Here is a 25,815-nt window from a genome sequence, read left to right on the forward strand (position 1 = left end):
CCATTGAAGTGGAGTTGTTTACCCTACACACTTGTAAATGTTTTCAAGGACAAAACCATCTTTGTGGGAAGTTCAGCTCATGCATTGCTGGGCTGTGGCTCTTGACACCCTGTGGCTTACTCTACACTGCAGGGTTTTTGTGCAAGAAGTTTTTTGTGCAAGATTTCTTGCGCAAAAACTTCTTGCACAAAAGTGCATCCAGACCTCAAAGTGCATCGCAAAAGCTATGTGCTTTTGTGCAAGAGAGCATCCACATTACATAGACGTTCTTGTGCAAGAAAGCTCTGATTGCCATTCACAGAATGGCCGTCAGAGCACCTGTGCTTTTGCTGATAGGGGTTTCTTGCGCAAAAACCCCTCGAGTGTCCACACCTCTCTTTTTGCGTAAGAGCTGTAGAGCAAAAAGGAGTTACTCCTCATGGGGAGAGGAATAACTCTACTGGCAAAAGTCCTCTGTACTGTAGATTTACTTGTGCAAAAATGCGCTTGCGATGTGGACTCTCCGCCGGTTTTTGCCCCCAAAACCTTGTAGTGTAGACATAGCGTGTGTGGATAGCTTGATTCCAACCACTGGTTAGCAGGGATAACATTTTTGAAAGCACTTCTAGCCAATTTCAGATGTAACTGAGGTACTTTGAAAGTCAACAGGATGTTAGTTCCTAAGTACCCTAAAGCCACTCTTCAAAATTTTATCTTAACAGGGAAAGGGCAGGAAGAGGGAGGGAACAAGACTAAAGATTTGTCCTCTTGTTTGAATATTTTATTTTGTAATGTGCTCAGATAATACATGAAGAATGTAATATAAAAATCTAGGTAGAGATTTACAGTGGCATGAAATCCAGTCTCATAACTTGCATTTGACAATTTACTCCTTGCAATACAGTTTGGGGATCTGTGTCCTTTTGCCCTTTCCCCACCCCATCTAAGCAAGCCCTTAGATTTTAACTTGTTTATGTGCAGTAGCATTTTTCACCCGTTAAGGAAGCAGTAACACTACATTACCTGCAAAGGCAAGTCTGTAGTTTCAAAAATAACATTGTTAATACTGCACTGTGTTCGCTGCTAGAGCGGGTTCCTTTTTCTCTCTAATGCCAAAGCCAAGATTTGTTACCTTCAGGGCTCAAGTCCCAGTGTGGCTCTCAAATGGAAATTACAAACTTCATGTTAGTTTGTTAATTACTACAGGTTGGACCGCCTTGGTCCAGCACCATCGGGACCTGACCGGTCCCAGATGAGGGATTTTGCTGGACCAGAGAAGGTTATTTCTGGGCTCTCCTTGTCACTGCCCTGCCCAGCCAAGGCCTTGCTGCCAGCATCCCAGCCAGCTTCCCTCTGCCTCCAACCCCTCCCCACACAGGGCTCCTGGCCCCATTGTGGTAGCCTCACTGCTGGCGCACACAGCCCCATTGCCGTGTTCCCAGCCCCATGGGGCAGCCCCTCTGCTGGAGTGCAGCTATGCCACCGAGCGACATCCCCTCTTGGGCTTCAACCTCTGTCGGCAGCCCTGCTGCCTACCAGCCTCAGGTGGCAGTGGGACTGCCAGGTTCTTTGCTGCGCTGCCAGGTAACAGCCCCACTCCTGGGTTTCTAGCCCCACTGCCAGGCAGCCCCATGGTCAGGCTTCCGGCCCCACAGAGCAGCCGCACTGCCTTCTAGTGTGCCAGGCAGTTGCCCCATTTGGTGGAGCAGGCTGCCGGGCTCCTGGTTGTGCTGCCAGGTGGCCCCGCTGCCTCCTGGTTTTGCCAGGTAGTTTTGCTGCTGGGCTTCAGCCCCACTGCCTCCCACCTCCTGCAGCGTCGCCTCTGGGCGTCAGCCCTACTGCTGGTCTCCTGTTTCAGTGCCACTGGGCGGCCTGCCACAAGGCTCCCAGCCACCAGCCCTCCACCAGGACTCTCTGGTCCTGGGACATCCGTGGTCCTGCCAGACCAGAGAGTCCCAGTTAAGAGAGGTTCAGCCTGTATCAGAAATCTGTCAACTAATCAAGAAACTGATGCATGAGGTTGGGTGAGCAGTAGGGGGAGAGTACAATTATTTTCACTGCAAGAGGTTTTCAATCCACACGTCTGCAAAAATCAATAGAACAAATCCCAGCCATACAAATAGCCAAAGATTGTGGGCTTGATTGTAACTAAATCAGTAGGAATGAGCAGAGTAACACCGAGCTGCCATTTTCCTTCTTCACGTGAATTTCTCTGTGCATAAGAAAATATATTAAATCTTTGGTACAAAATTTCACAGGTCTTTGGTCACTTTTCACATGCAAAAGGAGATCAAAGAAATGAAGAACTCTCAGAATGCATTTAATGGATATTTTACAGGGCAGCAAATGTAGTTAATGATATAAAAAGTTGATTTTTTGTAAAGAGCATATAACCATGTTAATCCTAAACAAGCTGTTCTGGGTTGTGGGCTAACTTTCAGCCTGTTCAGAGTGTCATTGGAAGGCATATGCATCCTTTAAACTGCCTTTTGAAGACCAATTGTACAAGGTTGACTTTTTTCATTTCCTTAGGAATTTGCATTACATTGGTCATGAAATATTAAAACAGAGAGAACTCCTTTGGAAGCTACCAAGAATTTTGTAGGTGATTTAGATGTTTGTGTGTATTGAGGAGTGGGAAAAATCTAATCAGATTCCTCCACAATTTGCCTTTGGACCTGGTATAAGTGCCAGGTTCAAATTACTAGCTGTTATAATGTAGACTTTTGTATATCAGGGCTAATCAGACTAAAATTGTATTAGTCTGAGTCTTCTGAACTAGCTGGTCTCTGTAATTCTACGTGAAACTGACTGAATATGATGCTCTCTGGTCTTCAGAGTTGAAAATAAGTTTGGAATACTTGGAGTACCATAATCTTATGCAGGTATCGGTGGCCTGCATAAGCATGTGACAAGTTTATCTATATTTAAACAAAATTAGAACCCTTTTTTATTATCAAATGCATCTTTTACTAAATTAGGAGCTTTGAGTGCCTTTATTCTTTCCTTGTAAATTTTGTCCAGCCAGCTATCAGAGAAAGAGAAGAGGGTTGCCTGGCTGAAAGGGAGCAGTGCAATAGCCAACAGATGGAAGTAGGGAGGAGAAGAAAGCAGTCATGTTATCTTTGTGTCCTAAACCCATTGAAGAAGTAATAATGGGCCCTCTCTTAACCTTTTAATAGTCCACCAGCATTAAAGGCTGTGGTTAATTCTTTGACCTTGCAAGTTCCTCTGTTTTTAACTTTTAAAATCAGTCTTCATGCTAATGGAAAACAAATATTTCACCCCAAAAAGAATTTAAGTGATTCACGATCTTTTGTCTACTGAAGTCATAAACTGTGATCAGATTCATGGAAGATTAAAAACTCGGGCTCTGTTTAGTCAGTGAGGCTGTCAGAGTGCAACTGCAAATTGTCCTGCAGCGCATCATGTCAAAAAATGCTGGCTCTTCCTGCCAGAATGGCTAAGAATCTTGAATTCTTCATTGAGTATTGGTCAGTGTGGATCCCAATGTAGATATATACATGCAAGTTTGGAATCATTGGAACACCTGTGTCCATCAGCCATGTATACACGCTGTGCCTCCTTGTGCTCCCATTTCAAGGCCTAAAGGACAGAATAGCCCCACCCCTCCTTTCAGTCCCTTCTTAATGCCCATGGTAGTCAGGGGGAAGCTAGTGAAGGTCTGACCTGTTTCAGCATTTGTCTGGGCTTCGAAGACCTGTTGTGAAAACTGTTTCTCAGGCCAAGTCTACACTGGCACTTTACAGCACTGTCACTTTCTGGCTCAAGGATGTGACAAAACACTCCTGCAGGCACAGCAAGTTACAGCCCTGTAAAGCACCGTGAGAACTAGGCTACAACACTGGAAACTGCACTCCCAGTGCTGTTAGCTGCTCTCCTTGTTGAGTGGTTTACATAGAGCACTGGGAGCCTGCCGTGGCCACACTTCAACTTCAAAGCGCTGCCAGAGCTGCATTTAAGCTGTTAAGTATAAACTATTAAGTATAGAGAGAGCCTTATGTGTGTTAGTTTAGTTATCGATTTTACCATTTAGTTGAACCTTCCAGAGTGGAGAGAAAAAGAAGAGACTGTAGCGGGAGGCCCACTGTACAGTAGCGCGGGATGGTACAATTATTGGAAATAGCATCTCTAAGTCCTACTGCTGTAGCGAACTAGCTACGCTCAACCGCCAAATAGCCACATGTGGCTAGAGTGTTGGACACGACAGGTTTAAACCCTGCTCTTCATGCAACAGTCTGTTGGCCCCATAGGCAAGCATAGCTGACGTCTTTTCTGTCTCAGGGAAGGGCATATCCCGGATAAAGACTGTTTGCTGCTGCAGCAAAAATCAAGGGGAGCCACATTCAAACTGCACCTCCTGAAGCAGTCCATGAAAATGGCCTCCGACCTTAGGGAGAGCTCATCCAAGTTGGAACTGAAGAGCATTTGTTCGGCAAGTGCCTTATCAACAAGGCTCACCACTAGTTCAAAGGACCATGCCAGCCCCAGGAGCATGTGCACTGACAGGCACCTCCTTGACATCATAGACATTGGGGCAGACCTCCTCAGCACTGACCTCAGGACTAAGAAATCCCAAACTGTGTCAAATGCTGATGCTGCACTTGCAGCGAATGTGCCACACAGTCTAGCTAGTACCTGTACAATCTGCCACCATGGCACTGTTGATGCTACTAGACCCACACTGATCTGTTGTTTCATCCCAAAGAGAGTAACTGAGGATATTGTGCTGTTATGAGCCCGTCACTGTCCATCAAGGATCAGTCTTACAGAATTCAAGCAACATCTACAACTTATTTCCAAAAGGAGTCAGACTCAGCTTATGCAAGGGTGCTAGGTGAAGCACTCCATTCTTCTTTGTAAAGCACTGTGCATTGGACTTTGCTGATCGATCCAATGCCAGATTCAGGAGAACAATACTCCGGTTCCTGATTGAATGGTGAACCTGGCATTCCTCCAGTGGTGTGGTGGATTTTTTTGTTAGCTTGTTTGTTTTTTTGTGTGACGATACTGCCCAGTACTCAGTTCCGGCACCTCTAGACGCAGTACCAGCACCTCCAGTCAGAGCTCAAGAACTTTTCCCCTGAAGTACCAGCACGTTTTTTGTTTAAAAAAAAAAAAAAAAGCACTGCGTTCCTCCATTCTGAAGAAGATACTGCTGGCCAATCATTTACAGTGGGATCCGTAGTGACATACTCAGAGAATGGTTCCTTACCTTACAGGAATGGTCTCCAACCTTTTTACCTACGAGATCACTTTTTTCCAGTTTAAGTGCAATGTAAGATCTACCTCAAACCCAAATAGCCTTTTCCCGCCCCCTTCTCCGAGGCCTCACCTTGCTCACTCCATCTCCCTTCCTCCCCCATCCTCGCAGCAGGCTGGGCAGGGGTGCAGGCTCAGGCCTTGGGCCAAGGGGTTTGGCATGTGAGAGGGGCTCCTGGCTCAGCCCAGGGTGGGGGATTGGGGTCCAGGAGGAGTTTCAGGGGGAAAGCTCTGGGGAGGAGTTTAGGTGCAGAGGATCTCATGTCTGGGGCAGGAGGAGGTTCAGGGCTGGGACAGGGGTTCAGGAAGCAGGCTTTGCCTGGACACCATTTAACTGAGATGACTTCTGGGTGGTGGAGCAGTGGAGTTAAGGCAGCTTACTCCTGCCCTGGCCCTGCACCACTCCTGAAAGCAGCTGGAATGTACAGCAGTGGCTCCATGATGCCATGTGCTGCCCCTCATCTACAGGCACTGAGCCCACAGCTTCTGCTGGCAACAGTTCCCCATTATTGATCAATGGGATCTGTAAGAGCAGTGTCTGCAGGCAAGGACAGCATGTGGAGACCCCCTGTTCTGCCTTTCTCAGCCGTTGTAGGGACATACCAGCCATTTGCAGGAGCAGCAGTTACAAAAAGAATGACTCCAGCCATGACAGGTTAGGCTTGTTAGAACTCACTACTCAAAGAATTACATGTAAGTGTAAGAGAAATGAAAATGATGGAATGCACAGACCAGTCAAAAACCAAAACTAAACCCACTTTCCAAGCAATAAAAGTAGTAACAACCCCCTTCCCCCCCCCCCACCAGTGTATGTTTTGGGTCAGGAGATGAGTGTGAAGGACAGTGTTTGTGAGAGTGACAGACACACACACTGTGTGAGTGACAGAGATTTGCATTGCCAAGCTCCCTCCAGTCCCTTCTCTCAATGTGGAGAGTGGGGAAGGAGGGACACCCTGACATCAGTGCCCCCCCATTCTCCCTCCCACACCCTGCACAGGCTCCAAGGCAGAGGGCAGGAGCAGCATGACAATGAGGGAGAGGGCAGCTGAAATGCCAGCACTTGATAGCTTCCTGGCCAAAGCAGTCAGGATCACCTGTCAGAGGCTCCAAGATCTACTGGTAGATCCTGATCTACTGGTTGGTGACCACTGCCTTACAGTAACTATGGTAACTTCCATGTGGATCCTATGACTTACTTACCAAAGTCCTCAGCTAACATGGGCTACAAATTGCGAGGGTGGCTACTCCATTCTTTATCATCCCTCATAGGAGCATGAAGAGGCACAGGGTAGAGATGTGGCTGTTCAAAAGATTCTGAACTTGTGTGCCAAAGATGCATTTGCCCTATCATAGGATCCACAGTGACTACAACATCTCAAGGAATCAGTTAGTCTAGGGCTTGTTCTTTTCAAGACATGAAATCTAAATGGTAAACTTGTGTCCCCATGAATGGCTGTTTTCAGTAACCCCAATTTCTGATTTGAACAATTGACTCCCTCTTATTGCAAGATGGTGTAAAAAAATATGCATGAGCTTGTCAATACTGGAGATAACAGTCGCTGCGTTTGTAGCCTTATCAGTGAAGGAGACAATAAAGTGGCTACAAATGCAGTGTGTTGGAACAGGGATTAGGGCAAGCTCAGTTTCTTTCTGTAGACTGCCATTTTGGATATTAATATTCACTTTGCTTTTTGGGAAAGTGATTATTTTTGTCTCATGAGCTTCACAAGTATCCTTCATCTCTCTAGATACCTCTAGCTTGTTTGGAAACAATGGGGCCAAGACCTTTCGATTTGGCAACTCATCTTACGGAGAGCAGAAACCCACAGGCACTTTCAGTTCTGGAGGCGGGACCGTGGCCGCTCAAGGCTTTGGGTTCTCTAGTCCAACCAAAGCAGGTATTCTATTAATAAAACCGCTTCCAGCACCCACTCTTACTCGTAATGTATTGAGTAGTGTGATCTAGTGGTCAGAGATTTACACTCCATACCTACTGTGTGGCAGAGCATATTCAGGAGTATTGCCTCTGCATGATACTCCACCATATGATACCATTGATCTCCAAAAAACAACAAAAAACAGGTCCCAACAAGTGAAAATTCAGATGCTAGATTAAAAACGTAATGAGTTAGCAGCTTATCTGCACAAAATCACGGAGTAGACTCCATCTCCACAGGGTTCATTGCAGAAACTGCCATTCGATTTGTGGGGAGGTGAGCTGTGTTAGGGCCAGGCTTGTACAGCTCACTGGCACCGTGGCGCTCCATGTGCTTTGGAGAACGTACTGGGTGTGTTTCCCCCTGTTGATGCCTCCTCCCAACTTCCCTTCTTGTGTAATCCTTTCTGTCCTGATCCCATCATTGTCACGTATGTACCAGAGTCTTTGATGGCATTTTCCCCAGAAAGTTGAAGCTTCAGGTCTATTGTTTTAAATCAGCCTGACCTCGCTGTCGCACATGTGGGACTTTTTCTTCTGTAATTAATCTGCAGTGAGATACAAGGTCGTTCATGCCGTTCTGTTAACGATTACATTCTTGCAAAACAGCGTTGGAAATCTTGCTTAATCTTCTTTCCTATTGCATGGTAGTTTTGCCCACTGAAAATAATGGAATAGATGGTGACTGTAATATGAATAGAGCCCTGTGCAGATACAAATGTTTACCCACAGACACGGATATTGTTGAATAGACATCAGTATTTGTTTGGCTTGATAATTACCAATCACAATTAGAAACCCAAAGAGTTAGTCAAAGCAAGGTTCTTTCCTCTAACCTTTGACTACTCCTCCAGTTGGCACCCTTGGAATTTGGAGTTTCCTTGGAAGCATCATACTTGGAAAAAGCTGCACACAGACTGACACCATAGGAGTTTAGAGAATGATGCTCCAAAGTATCCCTTATAGAAGTGGTACTTCAGGGATTAGTATTTTGACGCTACTGGTGGCTTTGCTTTTGGATAAGTGAAGTGGCAGATACTGTCAGTTGATGCTACTAGCCCCAATAACAATGACCTTTGTTTCTCCTACATACTACTTCAGCATGGTAGTGTAGTAAGCATTCTACCTGTCAAGCCAGCCTCTCACCTTGGATGTTGGAGATTCATTCGCTGAAATTACCTGTCTCCTTCCCTATTGAAGGAAAGGCTATAGTTGTATTAACTCTAGAGTCAGTCTTGAGATGGGATTTTCTGACGGGTTGTTGCAGGAGGTCATTTATTGATGTGGAAACTCCTTGAAGTCCTTTCCCCATCTAACTTTAGGTGTTGGACACCATAAAGATACTCAGCAGTTTCTTTCCTATTTAGTATAGGATGAAAGTTTGCTGTACGATTTGCTATAGGTCACCTTTTTCCTGGTTTGTGTACCACATATTGCATTGCCTTCTCATTTTTATGTTCATCAGTATAGTACACAAGAGTCCAGTTCAAAACTAAGCTCCAAGAAACTTAGGTAGAGACCAGTGTCTCTAAAGAAAGTGTAACTGGATATCTGATCTATGCGTCAATAATTCAGCCCTAGCTTTTATTTTTTCCAGACCTTTGTGTTTACAAGCAGGCAGTATCCATTATCTTGACTTGGCCTGGAATTTCACTCGGGGTATTAAAATGCATGGTGTTATCCCAACCCTCAGCCTTAATCGAACAAAGCAGCAGGTGCCCTATGAGAGCCCCGTAGTCAGTTCTAAGCATGCAAACAGCATCAGCAGAGTGAATGTAGGATAGAAAAATCCTAGTAAAATGTTCTTGTTAGATATTGTAGAAAGAGGAGATTAAGACACTGAATGGGAACTTGAGGTCCAATTTAATTCATGGCTCTGCCACAGATTTCCTGCATGATCATGAACAAGGCACTTAATCCCAGTGATTTAGTTCCCCTTCTCTAATTGGAGGTTGACAAAGTATTCTTACCACGTTAGTCCTTTAATAGTAAATGTAGTGTTTGAGGTGCCCAGAAGCAGTAGGGATGCGAATGGTTAACCGGTAAGCAGGTAATGATTAGCAGTTACAGTTCATTGATGGGCTAGAGCAGCCTCCCTGCCCACTATGGGCAGGGGTCTGCTCCAGCCCAGCGAAATCAGCTCCCTTTCAAGGCAGACCAAGCCCAGTGCACCATGGGCAAGGCCACTCCAGCCTGGCTACCCATCCACCCCCATTTAACCGGTTAACCAGTTAAATATAACATTTAACCAAGTGACTAATTAAATGAAATTTCACATCCCTAATAGGCAGAGAAGAGCAACTCTTACCCACTACATTGAGATTCCTTCCATGTCTTTAAAGAACTATGTGCTGCATAACCATAATCTTGATTCGACAGGTTTGTGTATAAGCCATTTTTCATATCAGATACGTTGCAGTGGTAAAATATCTTCTGTTGCATTTTGGCAGGGTGATGTTAGTAAAGCTAGCCATTGCAGGGAATTTTTTATCCTGGGTGTGGTCTGTGTATGTGTGGTGGTTTGGTTTTTTGTTTGTTTGTTTTGTTTTTTGCACAGGAGTTCCGAAAGAGCTTTAGTAACTTATCTAATTCCTGATGAGTAGGTTTGTAAAACTGTCTGCAGAAGCTAAGCTCTTCCCTTCTACAGTAGGGGACATGAGATCATTGATAAAGGATGCATGAGCATTGTTTAAATAAATGAAAAGTATCAGTCTATAATTTATTGCCACATGTATTTTTAATTGCCAGTATAACCCAGTGAATGTGAACACTCACTAACTTGCAATTAAAGCATCTAGTTTATATGAAGTAGACTTTTAATTCCTTCTCTCTCTCACTCACTCACTCACACACACACACACACACACACACACACACACACACACACACACACACACGCACACCATCTCCCCTTATGTGTATCTGTAGAACACACACACACCCTCCCCCCCTCCCCTTATATGTATCTGTAGAACCCTTTTAAACTGAACATTATCCTCTTTAAAATGTAATTCTGGGAATCTAGTTGTGTGCTTAGCTACTCAGGCAATCCAAACTGCACTTGTCCATTGGATAATCTGTTTCTTTGGGCTGATTTTGGAATGTGATCATGAACTCTCCTACCCATGCCTTTTGTAATAAAATGTGCTGTACTAAGTTCCATGGATAGTTCTGTGCCCATGCATAGGAATGTCAGCCCCCATTGTAGAATCTGTCTTTTTGGAAATCTAACTTTTGTTTTTCTTTTTTTCTCTTTGTTATTGTTTACTTGATGTTCTTGTCACTTTTTTGCCTCTGTTTTGCTCAGGTGGCTTCGGTGCTGCTCCAGTGTTTGGCAGCCCTCCCACTTTTGGGGGGTCCCCTGGGTTTGGAGGGGTGCCAGCATTCGGTTCAGCCCCAGCCTTTACAAGCCCTCTGGGCTCGACGGGAGGCAAAGTGTTCGGCGAGGGTACAGCTGCGGCCAGCGCTGGAGGATTTGGGTAAGTTAATGTGGGTTTAGGGTTTGGCAAATAAGTATTCTTACTTGATGCAAAACTCTTATGCTTCATTCTGTATCCAGTAGATTTTGCAAGTAAAGAAGGGTCTAGAGATCTGAAGTACATAGCTGAGCAGTGGGCCTCTTCATTAGAAAAACCTACCTGAAACGAAAACTGCAAAAGCCAGTCGTTCCTATTTCTGAACATGCTGGCCCCAATGAAAGTAACAGGTTTTCGTTTGAATTTGGGAACTTTCAAATTGAATCCTAGAATACAGAAGTAAGACCAAGAGCATCCCACCCACCTGTCTAAGTAGCAATTTATTCCTTATTTGCACACTAACAAGTGTGCCTTCCAGTCTAGTTCTAAATGTGCCACACAAAGCAGCTTGTTTCATTTCCGTGTGGAATGATAAATGTGTTTAATCTCTAGACTCATCCCCACCTTTGGGGCTGGGATAGAGATTTTTGAGAATAATTCAGTATCATAACTCATCCCTGCACAGACCATACTAGTAATATGTGGTAGACTCTAGAAATGAGGTACTGATTTTTCCACTTTTTATCACTTACATGGCTCTAAAATCGTATCTCGCAGCAGATAGCACTTTATTCCCCATTCAAACCCTGTGAAGCAGCAAGTGATTCACCCCACGCCTTAGAATTGATGGTAGATATCTAGCTTTCAAATGAATGTTCACATCCCATGGTAATCAACCCCCGTCATTTTCTGCAGGGAAGTCTTGTAGAACTGTCTATTGCAAGGTCCAGTGGAGAAGCCACTAGCTTTTATTTTTTGCCCTGTGTTGTAATTTCCCCAATCTCCATGTTTGCATATCCCATGAGTGTCTGCACTGGGTTCAGAGAGGAGCTATCTTTACATAATGCACCTCAGTATTTTCCATCTTCCAGATGGGTTTGCAAATGTTAACAAGTTAATCTCAACACCCTTACGCAGTGGTCAGTTAGATGTTCTTCAAAGCCCACTGTACTCCATGGCAAGCTCATGGTAAATTCTACCACAAGGCCCATGAATTCTGTAGTACTGCAGTGCAGCAGACTGGAGAGTTACTTCAGATAAGCTAAAATTGGAGGGGTTTGTTCATTCAAATCTAAAAGCAAACACAGGGACGATTGCACTAATTGTATTTAATTAGCTCCGAAACGCAATTTATGTTGCTCTGTCCTAGTTGCTTTCAGTTGCTCTTGTGTGTTCAAAACACATGCAGCAAATAGCAGTGCTGAAATTTCAAGTCTCATTAGGACTCTGAGTTAATATCTCATTTTCAGGAATGCAGCAATTCACATCCATGAGAGTTCTTAAGGAATTGAAGACTTGGGAAGGAAGTGGCTTGCACTTAGTCTTCTTCACAGCTTGAGAAGTTAGAGACTTAGGCAGCTTTGAGATCTTATTCTAAGAGATTTAGAGTCCAGTTTTTTAAAAAAAACTAATGATGGGAATTGGATGTCTAGATTCCCTAGGTAGCATTGAAATCCCACCCTAATCGCTTAAATCAATTGTGCCTGAACTTTTCCTGTCACACCCTCTCTCCACTCCCCCCCCTTTGTAATGTAATCTGTCTGTGCCCCCCTGCTCCTCCCCCCAACATTACAGCAGAGGAATTTGAGCTGATGGTGGAGCGAGAGGCAGAACTATAGATGGGGGAAGAGCTAAGGCTAGAGATGAAGTTGTCCTAGGGATGAAGAGGGAATGGGGGCAAGGTGGGAATGGGGCTGAAGTGGGGCTCAGTGATGCTCCCTCTCAACCTCCCATAGAAGCTAACCTGGGCCCTGCCACATGCCTCCTGAATGTTCATCAACATGTGCCCCAGTTTAGGGACCCACTGGCTTAAATTGACATTTGGCAAGTCAGTTCATCTCTGTGTGTCTCCGTTTTTCCATCTGTAAAATAGGGATAATGATCCTAATCTCCTTTGTTCTCACTTTGGTCTCTACTGAGGGGAGCTATGTAAGAAGTAGGTAATAGTATGTGACAACCTAGACTTTGGAGCACAATTCATTGCCAGGCAGATTCTGCTGTACAGTCTATAGCTGCAAAATTGTGTAATATGCAAGGCCTAATATTATCTTCGTTGTATAGATTGGGGGTGGGGAGTGGAGCTGGCTTGAGAAATTGAAACCCAGATGAAGTCGTTTGCCCCAGGTATTGGAGATGGGACAAGTACTTAGCTCCTTCAAGACTTGTGCTCAGCCCAGGAGACAACATTGCAAGCTCAGCCATGTACTTAGTTACATCATTTCTTAACAGCTTGAATCGCTTTGAGGAAGTGCAGCAAAAAGCAGTTTCTGTTTCTTGAGACCTACAAAATTCTGTGTCAAATCTAAAGGCGAGTTGGGATGGGACAGGCCTTCACTGGTGCCACCTTAATGTCCTCCAAACTCTCACTTTCACAATGACACTACATGAGAAAATCCCTGAGAATTTGGATCAAAACCAGATTGACAGGATAAGTTGTTAACAGGTTGCATCTCCAGCTCTAGAATTTGAACTTATACCATTAAAAAGTAAGTCAGTTGTTTGTACTCTAATCTCTCCTAGTCTCTTTCAACAGCCATTTGCTTTAGTAGCAGCTGAAAGGTTGAGGCAGTTAAACCGCAGGTTTCTTTGTTGCTAATTTTACCTCACGTTCTTTTCATATCTGGTTAGATGGTTTGTTTTCTAAAGCCACAGAGCCATAAAAACCTGTTGTCAGACACTACTGGCCTTTCCTCCCCCTCTTAAAAATACCACTGAGAAAAGCAAGATAGCCCACGCTTTATTTACAATCAAGAGCAAAAGCCATCTGCAAATAGCCACATCAAGAATCCTGTTTGGTGCAGGCTTACTTGTTGAATTGCAAAGTCACTGAAGTGCTTGTCTGAATCTGATACCATATATGGAAACTACCTGCACAGATCACTGTCTCAAAGAGAGCAAGGCAGAGAGGATTACTTGTTTTTTTAAGCAGGAGATTTGCATGCAGCACTTCTGCAAGGGCTGTTGCTTTTTGAGAAGTATGTTTTGATGCTTCAGATGTACTCTTGATCTGGATGGATGGAGAAGTAGATTAATTCAATGCCGATTGAGATTGAGCATCACAAATGAATGGAACTTGCTGGGCTCAGCCTACTGCCTCCTTGACATTTTATCAACAACAGGAAACAAGCACACTGTTTGACTTGGCTGACATTGCTGTCTGCATTACTCAGTTCTCAGGTGCATTGTCAGAGCTTTGTGTGGAGAAACTTTAATAGCTCGTGCCTGCACTATGCCCAGTTCAAGATATTATATCAGTGGTATAAGCCCATTGTTTTCAAGCATAAATAGAAGCATTGGAAGAGGTATTGGTGCCAGTGAGACCCATGTTAGATGGAATTATCATGCCATGTCATTGATGTGATACTGGTGTTGGTGTATTTAAAAAGAAATATTTGCCTGAACAGTGCTTGGTTGGATGGGGTGAATGGACGAAGGTTGATCTGGTTCTGTCTATAAAAATACATTTGTTTGTTATTTTCATAGTGTGCCCCCAAAAACTGTAAAGTTAATAATACAAAGGGATTTTAAAAATGGTTATAATAGGTCAAATGAAAGAAGTGTCAAAAGCAAGGAGAGGTTCAGGAAGGAAGAGGAATAAGGTGTACTTCAAAATAGGGAGGAGAAGGGAAATAAGACTGGAGAAGGCTTTCTGGGTTAGGCTGAATAAGTCACTGCCCTGGGAATCGGGAGACTGGATTCCAAATCCAGCTCTGTCCTACCCCTTGCCCTGTGACCCTGGGCAAATCACACAACCCCTATGGCCTGTTCTTCCCCTCTGTAAGACACAGTAATGATGCAGCATTTTAGAACTGGATGGATGAGAGATGGTGCCGGTGGTAATTTATTATATCACCATGAGGGCAGGAGTTGGGATTTTGTGGCATGAAAATGCACCACAGTTGCTTGTCATATGTTAAGGAGAACTTTTTCCCCATGGGCTCACTTGTTTCCTCTGAAGAGCAGGTGAGCAGAAGGCTGGCTGTGGTACTCTGCAGATTCTTAATGAAACCAAGAAATAAGCATCTCACAATAAGTGGGTATATAGTAAAAGAGTTCTGAGGCTTCAGGGAATGCTGCTTTGGGGGGGGGGGGGAAGACATACGGCCTTCCTTTGAGTGCTGAAGCATTTGTGAGTGTTTTGTTCTCTTTGAATTGCAGTTTTGGTGGCACCAATAACAATACCGCATCATTTGGCACCCTGGCAAATCAAAATGCTCCTACATTTGGGTCGCTGTCCCAACAGACTCCTGGTTTTGGCACGCAAAGCAGTGGATTCTCTGGCTTTGGATCAAGCGGAGGAGGTAAGAGAAGCTGAAATGTCCCTGGCAGAGAGTGAAGAGAGGGAGACCTAACAAGGTTTACAAAGCTGGGAATGGGAGGAGAATTGAGCATTATATTTTTCCCTTTTCTGATTACAATGAATGCATATTTCCATTTCTCGTTTGGATTTACCCCGAATTTGAGAGAGTGGAGGCTACACAGGCATCAGGTGGATCTCTGCCCAGAACTCTTAACTGGTAGAATACAAGTGAACACAACCAGATTTGCTTGTAACCAAGAGCACTGGACTCACAGTATCTCTTGTTCTGCCTAAGCTCTCACAATAGCTGCTCTTACAGTCTTGGGACTCAGAATGTTCTGTATCTGCAAAAGCAACGAGGAGTCCTGTGGCATCTTAAAGACGATCCAGTTTATTTGGGCATCAGCTTTCATGGGTAAAACACTTCAGCAGATGCAGCAGAGGGAGTTGGTGAGGAGTATGGGCTAAACATAGCACTTGAGTGCTTTTCTCAATGGAACTCTGTTCCAGAGCTGACCTAGAATATTGAGGAACAGATGTTGATGGAGCTGCACTAATTTACGTGGAACTGAGGTTATTAGAAGGCACGCAGCCCTGTTTGTGCTCTCCTTGCTCTTGCTTGCACAAAAGCAAGTTTCACCTTTTTAAAACCAGCAATTTGTTTTTATGGCAATGCCAACAATTGTTTTTATTACACACATCGGCTGCAAATGAGATGGGTTGGGTCATCAGTAGTAAAGGCTGTCACTTGCAGGCCGGCCACGTTTTTTTCTCGGTGACAGTTTTGACATTCATTGTTTGCCCATCCTTTCTCTAGGGATGTTAAATTTAGATTAATTGGCTAGTTGAATAGTCGATGCACTTTGCATCGACTGTTTGATTAGTTGATAAAGGCGCCTCCAACTTTGAAGTGTAGCAACAGTCCCAGGTCTGTTGCTATACTTCAGAGGTGAAAGCGCTGCTGGGAGCACGGGGTCAGAGGGGGACTCAAGTAGTCCCCTGCTGTCCCTGTGCTCCCCGAGGCATTTTCCTGCGAGAGTCTGGCCCCAGGCTCCACGTGGCACTGCTGCTTTGAAGCACCACCTCCTCTTCTCTCGCTCCCCCCCCACTCCCTCCGCCCCGCCTCTTTCTGATAGCAAGTGGAGGGAAGTGACTAGTATGTCGACTATCCAACAAACATTTGCTTATCAGATAGTTGACTAGTCGTTCACATCCTTACCTTTGGCCTAATTTGGGAGGAGAGATCTTCTAATGCAGCGGTTCCTAACCCAGGTTCTGGAAGTGTCTGCCAAGTGGAGCCTGCATTATATTTGCTGGGGCCTGCAGCAGAAAGCTCAACTCCCACTGCAAGGGAAAGAGCCCGGGGCCCTGCATCTTACCACACAGAACTGAAGCTGAAGTAGTGTAGCTTTGGGGGAGTCCCTGTGGGATGGGACCCCGGGCAGTTGCCCTACTTGCTGCCCACTAGTGCCAGCTTTTACAGTTGTGACACAGGTGGTATGTGAAGTTTTTAGCATGCTGGGAGCAGGGGAAGCTCAGAAAGAAAAAGGTTAAGAACCCCCTTTCTAATGGCGTATGGGAGGGTGAACCTACTATGTGTCGCATGCATTCTTTATGCTTTTAACAGTAATCCTTTAATCTTGCGTTTCTCTCAGGCTTTGGCTTTGGATCATCTAACACGTAAGTACCCATCACTGCCTTGTATCTGATTTTCCTTTAAATATATAAAAAGAACTAGAATAGAAGTGCTAGAGAATGTGTGAAAGGAAGCTATGGAACGCACACTAAAATGCTAATCCTAGTTGAATTTTTAATCAACGAAGGAAAATTATTTCATTCCCTCTCATTTCTCCTTTTAATAGTATTATCCACAGCTCAGTAGATGGCAGCTTTCTTCAGCATTCCTTTTCTCTCTTATGGGGGATTATGTAGTACTTTTTTTTCTTGATTGCAAAGTGCATGGTAGGGATGGGTAAATATGTATTCCCATGGTAGCCATGAAATATGGTGCAAAATACCAGATCATCTTCCTGCTCAGAATGAGGCTTTATTTTTCTAGTGGTTCTGTTACTCCTAGGAGATAAGTCTCCTATTTCTATTCCCTCCTCTGCCATGGAGTTACTGGGTTTCCTTAAGCAAGTCATTTAAACTTTGTGCTTCTGTTTCCCCATCAGTAGAATAAATGTCAGCATATCTACTTTACAGGTATGTTGAGACAGTGTTGTTAAGCCTCAGAGGAAAGGTGCAGGAAGGCTAGTGAATTCTATTAAAGAGCTTCTATTGGTACATTGACTGGTATGGCGGTTCTGGGAAGCTTTAGATAGTTGCTAGATTGCTAGAGATGAAAAAGGACTCCAGCTTTCTCACTTACCTTGTGCTGCTGTTTCACAGATCCACCTCGGGGTTTAGTGGTTGGAGAAGCTGAGAGGGGATGTTCTTGAGCCCCTTCCACCCATTCTGTGATCGGCCAAGCCAGAGTTGCTCTGATTGGAGATCCCTTCATGATCAAGCATCAGATCAGCTTTCCTTGGAAATGTCAATTCTTCAATTTCCCTTTTTAAAAACACTTGATGCTTATTTTTATGTAGTAATTATTCTTGCTCTTTAATAAATTGTGTTACCTGCTTCAGTGTGGTGTGTGTGGAAGAGTCTTTCCAGCATGTATCTAGAAAACATCAGCTTATATTATCCCACCTCCATGTGGACTGGATATAGATGCTGGTAAAGCAGGGGTGGGGAACCTTTTCTGAACTGTGGGCTACTCACCCACAGAAAAATCAGTCTGAGTCCGCACACAATGAGAAGTAAAGAAAAACAAAACCTTCACTGACATTGCCCCTGATGGGGAAAGAGAGAGACACTCCCTTTATTCTCCCTTACACACCAGACTGGAGGGGAGCCCAGCTTAGTAGATTTTGTGTTGTCCAGCTCCGTGGTCAAGTACCAGGGGTGGCGTTGGAGCACCGGTGTGGGCTCTCCAGTGCGGGGGAGGGAGGCATGAGCCTCAGGTACCAGATCCCAGAAAGCCAGGGGCCGTATCCAGCCCCCGGGCCTCAGGTATCCCACCCTTGTGTTAAAGGATGCCTCTTGCCCAGCCCGCCTATGTAAGAAGCCCTGGAGGTTTTTCACCTTCCTCTGTAGCATGGGGCACGGGTCACTTGCGGGAGGATTCTCTGCATCTTGGGGTCTTTAAAACATCGTTTGAGGTCTTCAGTATCTGAGATATAGGTGAGAGGATTATTCTAGCAGTGGGTGGGTGAGATTCTGTGGCCTGCATTGTGCAGGGGGTCAGACTGCAAGATCATAATGGTCCCTTCTGACCTTAAAGTCTGAGTAAGAAGGAAGAGGATAATTTTGGGTCTACACCAGTGTAGCTTTCATTGAAATCAGTGGAAGTTGTGGTCTTTTTTTATGACCGGGCAAGTATTTTTGACCCATCAAGTGACAGCTGTGTGCACACTCACCTCACTAAAATTCTGAGAACTGTGGACCCAGTCTGAGCCTGCAGCTTACTGGGGAAGTGGAACGTCAGTTCAGATGAGAAATGAGGTGAGCGTAGCACAAATATTGTTAACAGCTACACTCAGCAAGGTGCTGGAAAGCAAGAGCGCTCTCCTTCATTTTTTGCAAAGCCTACTGTAAAAATTAGCACCACTGAGTCCCCTTTAAAGGAAAAACTTTGAGCCTTTGTACTAAAAGTATGACATCCATCTAGAGACACTAATGCTTTTCATCTTGTAGCTTTGGGCACTGGATCCTTTTGTTAGCGCCACTTTTACCAACCCCATCAGATACTTTTTAGTGGTTCCCCACTCTGGTCAGAAGCATTTGTGAATTTGTCTTGTATGTGTTTACTTGAAAATATTTAGCAAATGTTTTTAAAGCATGCCTTGAAGGCATCCACAAAAACATTTTCTCTCTCTCTTTTAATGCATCTGACCTCCATGAAGCCCCCAAGTGAAGTGATGGATTTTCTCTGCACTGTGAAAGATGCATTTGTACTTCATAGTAGTTTGTGTTGTATTCTGTCCTGTTACTGTCAGTATAACATAGTGGTTCTAGTAGGAGACTTAAGAATATTGAATAGAGCGGTGTTTCAAATGAGAAGCTTTCTAATCTTATTTTAAATAGACGTGCAACTATGTGATAGGAAAATATTATCTTGGTCTGGGGTGACATCTGGGAGCAGAATTGGTTGTTGAAATGATAGCTGTGTGTATACATGCAGCAAGGCAGTTTTCAGTTGGATGTGAGGGAAAAGCTTTCTAACAGTAAGGATAGGTAATGAATGGGCTTCTAAGGGAGGTTGTGGAATCACTGGAAAAATTTTAATAACTGTTTAGACAAACACCTGTCAGAGATGGGCCAAATGTCAGCAGCAGGGGCTGGACTTAATGAGCTCTCAAGGTCCCTTCCAGCCATACGTTCCTGTGGCTAGTGATGACTTCATTTTTACTGTGTCCAGTTTGCAGCTCTGTATTGAAAGCAGTCTCTCATATTAGCAGTTTCCTGAAAAATCCTTGTTGTTTGGGATTCCTAACTCCAATTGACAAGTAAGCCTAGCAGCTGACCTTCTCTCATCCCAGTTGTGGAAGGTGCCCTTCATGTGTGATAAACAGCAACACCCATTTATCAACTAAGAGTGAAACTGGTAAGTGTGGCTTAAATAGATGGTCATAGAAATGCAGGGTTTGTTTAATGTGTCTAGGAAAGAGAGGAAGTTGTTCTTAGATGGGGGCAGGCTTTTATGCAGCTGTAAATACTAGGGCTCCACTCACACCCTGCATGTCATGACCCATGCGAGGTGAAATGGCACTGCTTCAGCCCCTCTATGACTAATGCAAAAGGATATGTCTACACTTACCCCCTAGTTCGAACTAGGGAGGCAAATGAAGCATACCGAAGGAGTAACAGATAATTCGAGGGAAGGGTTTTGGATCGGACTACCGCGTCTACATGCGGCAAGTTAATTTGGGTGACTGGCATTTTAAAATGACGACCAGACGCGAATATGCTAATCAAGCACGGGATATTTAAATCCCGTGCTTCATTAGCAACTTCGGTATGCTTCATTTGCCTCCCTAGTTCGAATTAGGGGGCAAGTGTAGGCATACCTAAGCGCAGTATGTAGGTAGGGACTATCTCCTGGAATTTTGTTGGAGAAAACTGATGCTGAAGTTCCAAAAAACTAAGGAGAAGGGGTATATATGAGAACTTAGAGGAGGGGTGGGGAACTTTTTTGGGGTCGAGGACCACTGACTCACAGAAAAATCAGTTGAGGGCCATGCAGAAGTGAGAAGCACACAAAAAAAGCCCTCGGTGATGTAGCCCACAGCTGACAAGAAAGACGCCCCACCTTGCACACCAGAGCCTAGGTGTGCCCTTCCTTAGGGCCTGTGGTGGGGCAGCAGGGGAATTGGAGTGCCAGCACAGGCTACCCTATGCTGGCAGGGGCCCTGAGCCTTGGGGGCCGCGTCCAGGCAAGTGGGGGGGCTGCATGCGGCCCCTGGGCCTGAGGTTCCCCACCCCTGACTTAGAGCATGGCGTCATTGTGCATGTACCTTGACTACACCCCAGTCTCACCAGGGCTAATTGCGCTGCTGCCATCACTGTGGTTTCTTTCTTACTTATAAATAGAAGCTGGTTTGGCCCAAGCTGTTGACCTTAAATTCTTTGCATTAATCCTCCATCACTGTGGCATGTGACACCTCCTAGCAAGGCCATATCAGCTGTGCTCCCCCAGATAGCAAACAGGCCACTTGCTATGAAGCAGATTGGCTTGGTAAGAATGTGAGGCTGGCATGTTAAGCCATTCTCAGTTCTTTTTTAGGACGATGGGAGCAGTTGGGGGTCGCCCCTCCTCTTGCTCAAGACCTGTTGATCTTTTTTCCCTGCTGAAGGGACAAAAAGATTGCTTCGGACTTCAAATCAAAGGAAACCCAAGTTGTGGTTTTGTCCTGCCTGCAGCCACCCCTCGATCATAGTAAGCAAGTCCTGGAGCGAAATGGCTGGCACCCAACACCTGAGGCGTGTGGGCATCCAGTTTAGCTACGCAAGAAGCAGAGTCGCACTGAGAAAGCCGTGATCGTTGGCGTGCAGGAATTACGTGCATTTTTATTGGATGGCTCGAGGGCTTTGGCAACTGTATATGGAGACTTTCCCTTATAGCTCGATGCACTTCAAATCCAACCCAGGCTGCTAGTCGCCGAAAGTCATTCCCATCTGACAGCTGTTCAGTGGCCTGTCTGTGAGACGTTGGCTTCTGTCCAGTTTCTAGTGGGCAGGTGTCCACATCAGAGAATAAAGCTACTACCCTAGTTAGTGCCCTTGTTGGCAGTCCTAGCAAAGACACCATCGCTGCACGGTGCTTAAACTTCCCTAGTTCTGTTGCCTCAGATTGGCTAATCTTTAAATAGCCTTTAATCTCAGGAGAGCAAGTGCACCAGCTTTTCATGAAGAGTATCTGCTAAATTCAACCTTGTATGGTCGACTTTACAATAGTGCAGACGCAGTGCTGTGAAAGTTGACGTTCTTGGTCTCCGGGAGATGTCACAGCAGGGCACTGTGGGACCTCTCTTTCAACACTGCTGCTCTCCAGGTGAACAGGAAAAGCCCCAAGAAAATTAAATTTCATTTCCTGTGTGGCCAGCGCGGCAAGCAGACCTCAAGAAGGCAGCATGCCTGGCTATGAATTCCCAAGGGTCATAGATGAGCACCAGTGTGGAGTGTAAATTAGACATACCGAAATTACTAATGAAGCGGGGATTTAAATATCCCACGCTTCATTAGAGTAAAAATGGCCGTTGCAGTAATATGCCCGCAAAAAGCGGCAGTCTAGACAGGGATCGGTCGACAAGGAAAACCTTTTCTGACCGATCCCTTATGCCTCATGCAACGAGGTTTACAGGATCGGTCGGAAAAGGCTTTCCTTGTCAACCGATCCCCATGTAGACTGCCGCTTTTTGCTGGCAAATTGTTGTGTTGGCAAAAAGCAGTGGCCATTTTTATTCTAATGAAGTGTGGGATATTTAAATCTCCACTTCATTAGCAATTTTGGTATGTCTAATTTACATCCCTCTGGTGACAGAGGGATGTAGTCTAGAGACATACCCAATGAGCTTAGCTAGCCAGTCCATGGATTCCTCCTGAGATGACACTTCGGTAACATTGGGCAGCAGCTTAGAGGACAGCATGGAAGAGGAAACTGGCCAGCATGGTAGCAGAGCACAGACCGCCAGGGCATCTTTATTTGAAGACAGTCCCCTCCTCCCTAGATGTCTCACAGCCAGGCCCTGATCCCGGGCAGGGCACTTCTAGGGAGTTCACATATTTTTAGCGAGCTGTAAATGGGTTAAGGCAGTCGGGTATGATCTGCGGCAGCCACTTTGCTTACACAGCAGGGGCTCCTTGGAATAGTTTGATGACGTATCTGGAGACGGAGTAGGAATCTTCCCTGCACATCTCCATAAAGCTCCCCTAGAAGAACTCTCTGATCCTTCTCACAAGGTTTCTGGAGAGATTTGCCTCATTCTGTCCTCTGTGGTAGGACACCTTCCCATGCCAAGCCAGCTGTAAGTGGTCTGGTGTCATTGCAGCACAAAGCGTTACAGCATAAGGTCCAGGTTTCTGGCCACATTGTCAGCGTCTGCTCCCTGTCACTCTGATTCGGAGAAGACTGATATCTCGCATGGAAGCCTGGGTGAGGCAGGGGAAACTATTAGCTGATGCCTCTGCAGAAAACCTCTGTTTGCTCATCCCCGATGAAGACTGGCTTGAGCCCCTACCCTGCCACCAAGCCCAGATCCCCTTCGCCCTCTGCGTGCTCCTGCAGGAAAGGAAAGTTGCATTCTCCCGGCAAATGAAGGGTGCCGAACACACAGGTCCCACATTAACCCTTGCCTGGCTTTGCTGCCATGCTCAGACCTCCTCCTCCCCCTCCTCAGGCTCGAGCCCCTGTCTGCCCCTTACCATGCCTACCACCAAACTGAGTCCAGCTGCTCCCCCAAGAAGTCTGTGGTGTACTGCTGCATAGTGGCCCTTAAAGACACAACAGTGACCTTGTACATAACACATCCTTCTGGTCTTTAGACAGACCTTCCTTTTATGCTAAGAGATTAGGTTTTATGCTCAACAGGGTATCTCCTGTACACTCCACGAGCTCTCTGGCTGGCAGAAACCTGCAGGTGAAAATGGACTAGGGATGAAGTGTTCAAGGAGCAAATGTGATCTGCCCGCTTGGACAGAGAGTGCTTAAACGGGTGGAGGAATACGCTACCCCTGGAGGTGCGAGCGGAGCATGAGGGCAGGAGCATGCAGGGAGCTGGAAATGAAAAACCAGGTGACAGTCTTGATGACCATGGCGGATGTGATGTGCTGCATGGTGGCCTTTCAGGACAGCTCCATGCACAAACACTCCCTCTTGCGGACCCACGATCCTTCCTCACCAAGGGATCCTAGAACGTGAGATAGTCATGGGCAGCCTCACACTGAACCCGCAAGGATGTGTCCCAAAGCAAAAGGCTGTCCTTCTCCTACCTGTGATCACTCCTCTCTCCCCCTCAAGCTACCGTCCTGAACTTCTTTTCTGTCCCTGCTGTGTTCCCTAAATAAAAGCGTATTTTTTTAATCGTCTCTATTGCTTGTGTTAAGCAAGCACACTGAATGCAGGAGCACCTCAGTAAGAGCAATGTGATTCTTGAATCACTGGCCATTCATAAAGCTCTCTTTCAAAGCCTCTGATTGGCAGTTCCCCTTGATGTGCTCTCCTTACTGCCCTGGTGTCTGGCTGCTCATAATTACTGGCTAGTCGCTGAGCCGCAACGCTACCATATAAGTTTCCCCCTTACTCTCTCAAATATTACGGAGCACCAGCTGGCTGCCGCACCAGCGGGAATGTTGTTTTCACTGAGGTCTAACCTAGTTAGTAGACTGCAGAACCTTCCCTTTAAATGCCCAAAAGCACATTCTCCCACCACTCTGCACTGGCTCAGCCTGTAGTTGAGCTGCTCCTGACTGTGGTCCAAGGTGCCCGTGTTCGGGTTCGTGAGCCTCAGGAGCCCCCACTGGTAATTTTCCAGGCAGGAAAGAGAGATACAGCTTGACAAACCGGCAGGAATTCTTAAAGAAGTGCGCATCATGCACCTTTCCCAACCATCCCACGTTGATAGCGGTGAAACAACTCTTGTGATCCACCAGTGCCTGCAGCACCATTGAGAAGTGCCCCTTACTCTGTGGCAAGGTAGTTGAGTGCCAAGATGGGGATGTGTTTTCCGTCTATTGCCCCATCACAGTTAGGGAAGCCCATTGTGGCAAAGCTATCTGCTACGTTCTGCATGCTTCCCAGAATCGCTACCTTCCGTAGCCGAAGTGTATTGATTGCATTGGCTATTTGGATCACAGCAGCCCCCACGGTAGGTTTCTCCACTCCAAACTGATTGGTGGCTGTAGCAGTGCAAGCTTCTACTGGACAATTACCACTCCCTTCCCCACTGTCAGAGCGGGGCTCATGCTGGTATTCTTGCACTTCAGGGTGGGGTGAGAGGGGGAATAATTCACAAACGTCCATAAAAGAGGCCTTATGCATGCGAGAGTTTTGCAGCCCCTGCTGATCATCCCATAGCTGCATTACTATGTGACCCACCAGTCTGTGCTTGTCTCATGGCACCAGCATTCCACTGAGTCTAGAGGATTGAATGCCGGCGGCATGTACCAGTTGCTCAAATCAAGTGTTTTCCAGCAGAGTATGTTCATGGCCTTCCTGAGATTCATCCTCGTTCCAGTGGACCCTGGATACGCTCCAGCATATGGTGCACCATGGTTAATATGGGTATTTTAGAAATGTGCATCTCTCTGAGTCTGTTTGTTCAAAACTCCTAAACAGTAAGGGCTTCATGTAGGGGTTAGGGAAATGGCTGCATTCACAGAAACCGGGGTATGGCAGTTAATGGGGCTAGCACCACCAAATTGGGTCGGCAGCTTCCTTTTATCCTAACTTAAAGCAAGGTCAGGGTTTGGTTGTGCCAGGAAAATGGAAAGTCCCTGGAATTGGGCTGTTTTCCATAACATGGAAAGGGAGGAGCTGTTCAGGGGAGAGCAATATGTAGAGTGACTCCTAGGGGCAATGAGCATGGGGAGAGCTATACCACTGGGGGTAGCCACACTACCAAGAGAGTGGCCCTTCAGGGCTTGGGCACGCCGTCTTCCCTGCCACCAGACTGGGTAAGTAGCCTTGCCCCAAACCCTTCCCTCCCCACTGGCCCTTGGCCACAGTGCCAGAAGGTGGGAGGGAGAAAGCCCTGCCAGATGGGAGGCGAGAGAAGCAGCCCCTACCCGATGGGACCCCTAGCCCCGAGACTCTTTTCATCCTTTGAAACCTCACTCTTGCACCCCCCCCCTATATCCACAGTCCTCTGCCCCGAGCCCCCTCATGAATCCCCCACCTGGCTCCTGCATTCCCACGTCCTCAGCCTCCTGCCCACACATCCCTCAGGCCCTACCCTGACTCCTTCAGCCCCACACATCACCAGCCCCTGGCCCTGAAGGACCAGGACAATGCCAGGTAAGTCTTCCACTGGTTGCCATGTTTTGATGCTCAAAGGGATCATGAATGGGTTCCGTACTTACACTGATGGCGTCTGCACAAATAATCGGGGCGGGGGGGGGGGGGAGAGAGCATGAAAAGACTGTTTGCCATTGCTGTTAGGCAGGGGGGAGGGAAGAGATGAGTATGTTATGGGATGCTGATGGTATGTACCAAGAACTCCCACTGCAGTTTTATCCCAATGTGCAGTGGGAGCATAGCC

The 25,815-nt window shown here is 46.0% G+C and overlaps 1 protein-coding gene across 2 annotated transcripts in view; it reads left to right on the forward strand.

Annotated features, from left to right (window-relative positions):
- NUP214 (nucleoporin 214) overlaps positions 1-17,642 on the forward strand; it is an 87,063-nt gene extending 69,421 nt beyond the window's left edge. Inside the window, exons 32-36 of one of the 2 annotated variants that reach the window (XM_075905426.2) lie at positions 7,011-7,160; positions 10,506-10,677; positions 14,872-15,014; positions 16,669-16,693; positions 17,405-17,642. In XM_075905426.2, coding sequence (XP_075761541.2) covers positions 7,011-7,160; positions 10,506-10,677; positions 14,872-15,014; positions 16,669-16,693; positions 17,405-17,438 — 524 coding nt within the window. In that variant the 3' untranslated portion in view covers positions 17,439-17,642. The remainder of the gene's footprint in view (positions 1-7,010; positions 7,161-10,505; positions 10,678-14,871; positions 15,015-16,668; positions 16,694-17,404) is intronic. The other variant, XM_075905427.2, reaches the window with a different exon arrangement.
- The last annotated feature ends 8,173 nt before the right edge of the window (positions 17,643-25,815 follow it).

This window comes from Pelodiscus sinensis, chromosome 23, assembly GCF_052426305.1.
Source record: "Pelodiscus sinensis isolate ZL-2025 chromosome 23, ASM5242630v1, whole genome shotgun sequence".
Lineage (NCBI taxonomy): Eukaryota > Metazoa > Chordata > Testudines > Trionychidae > Pelodiscus > Pelodiscus sinensis.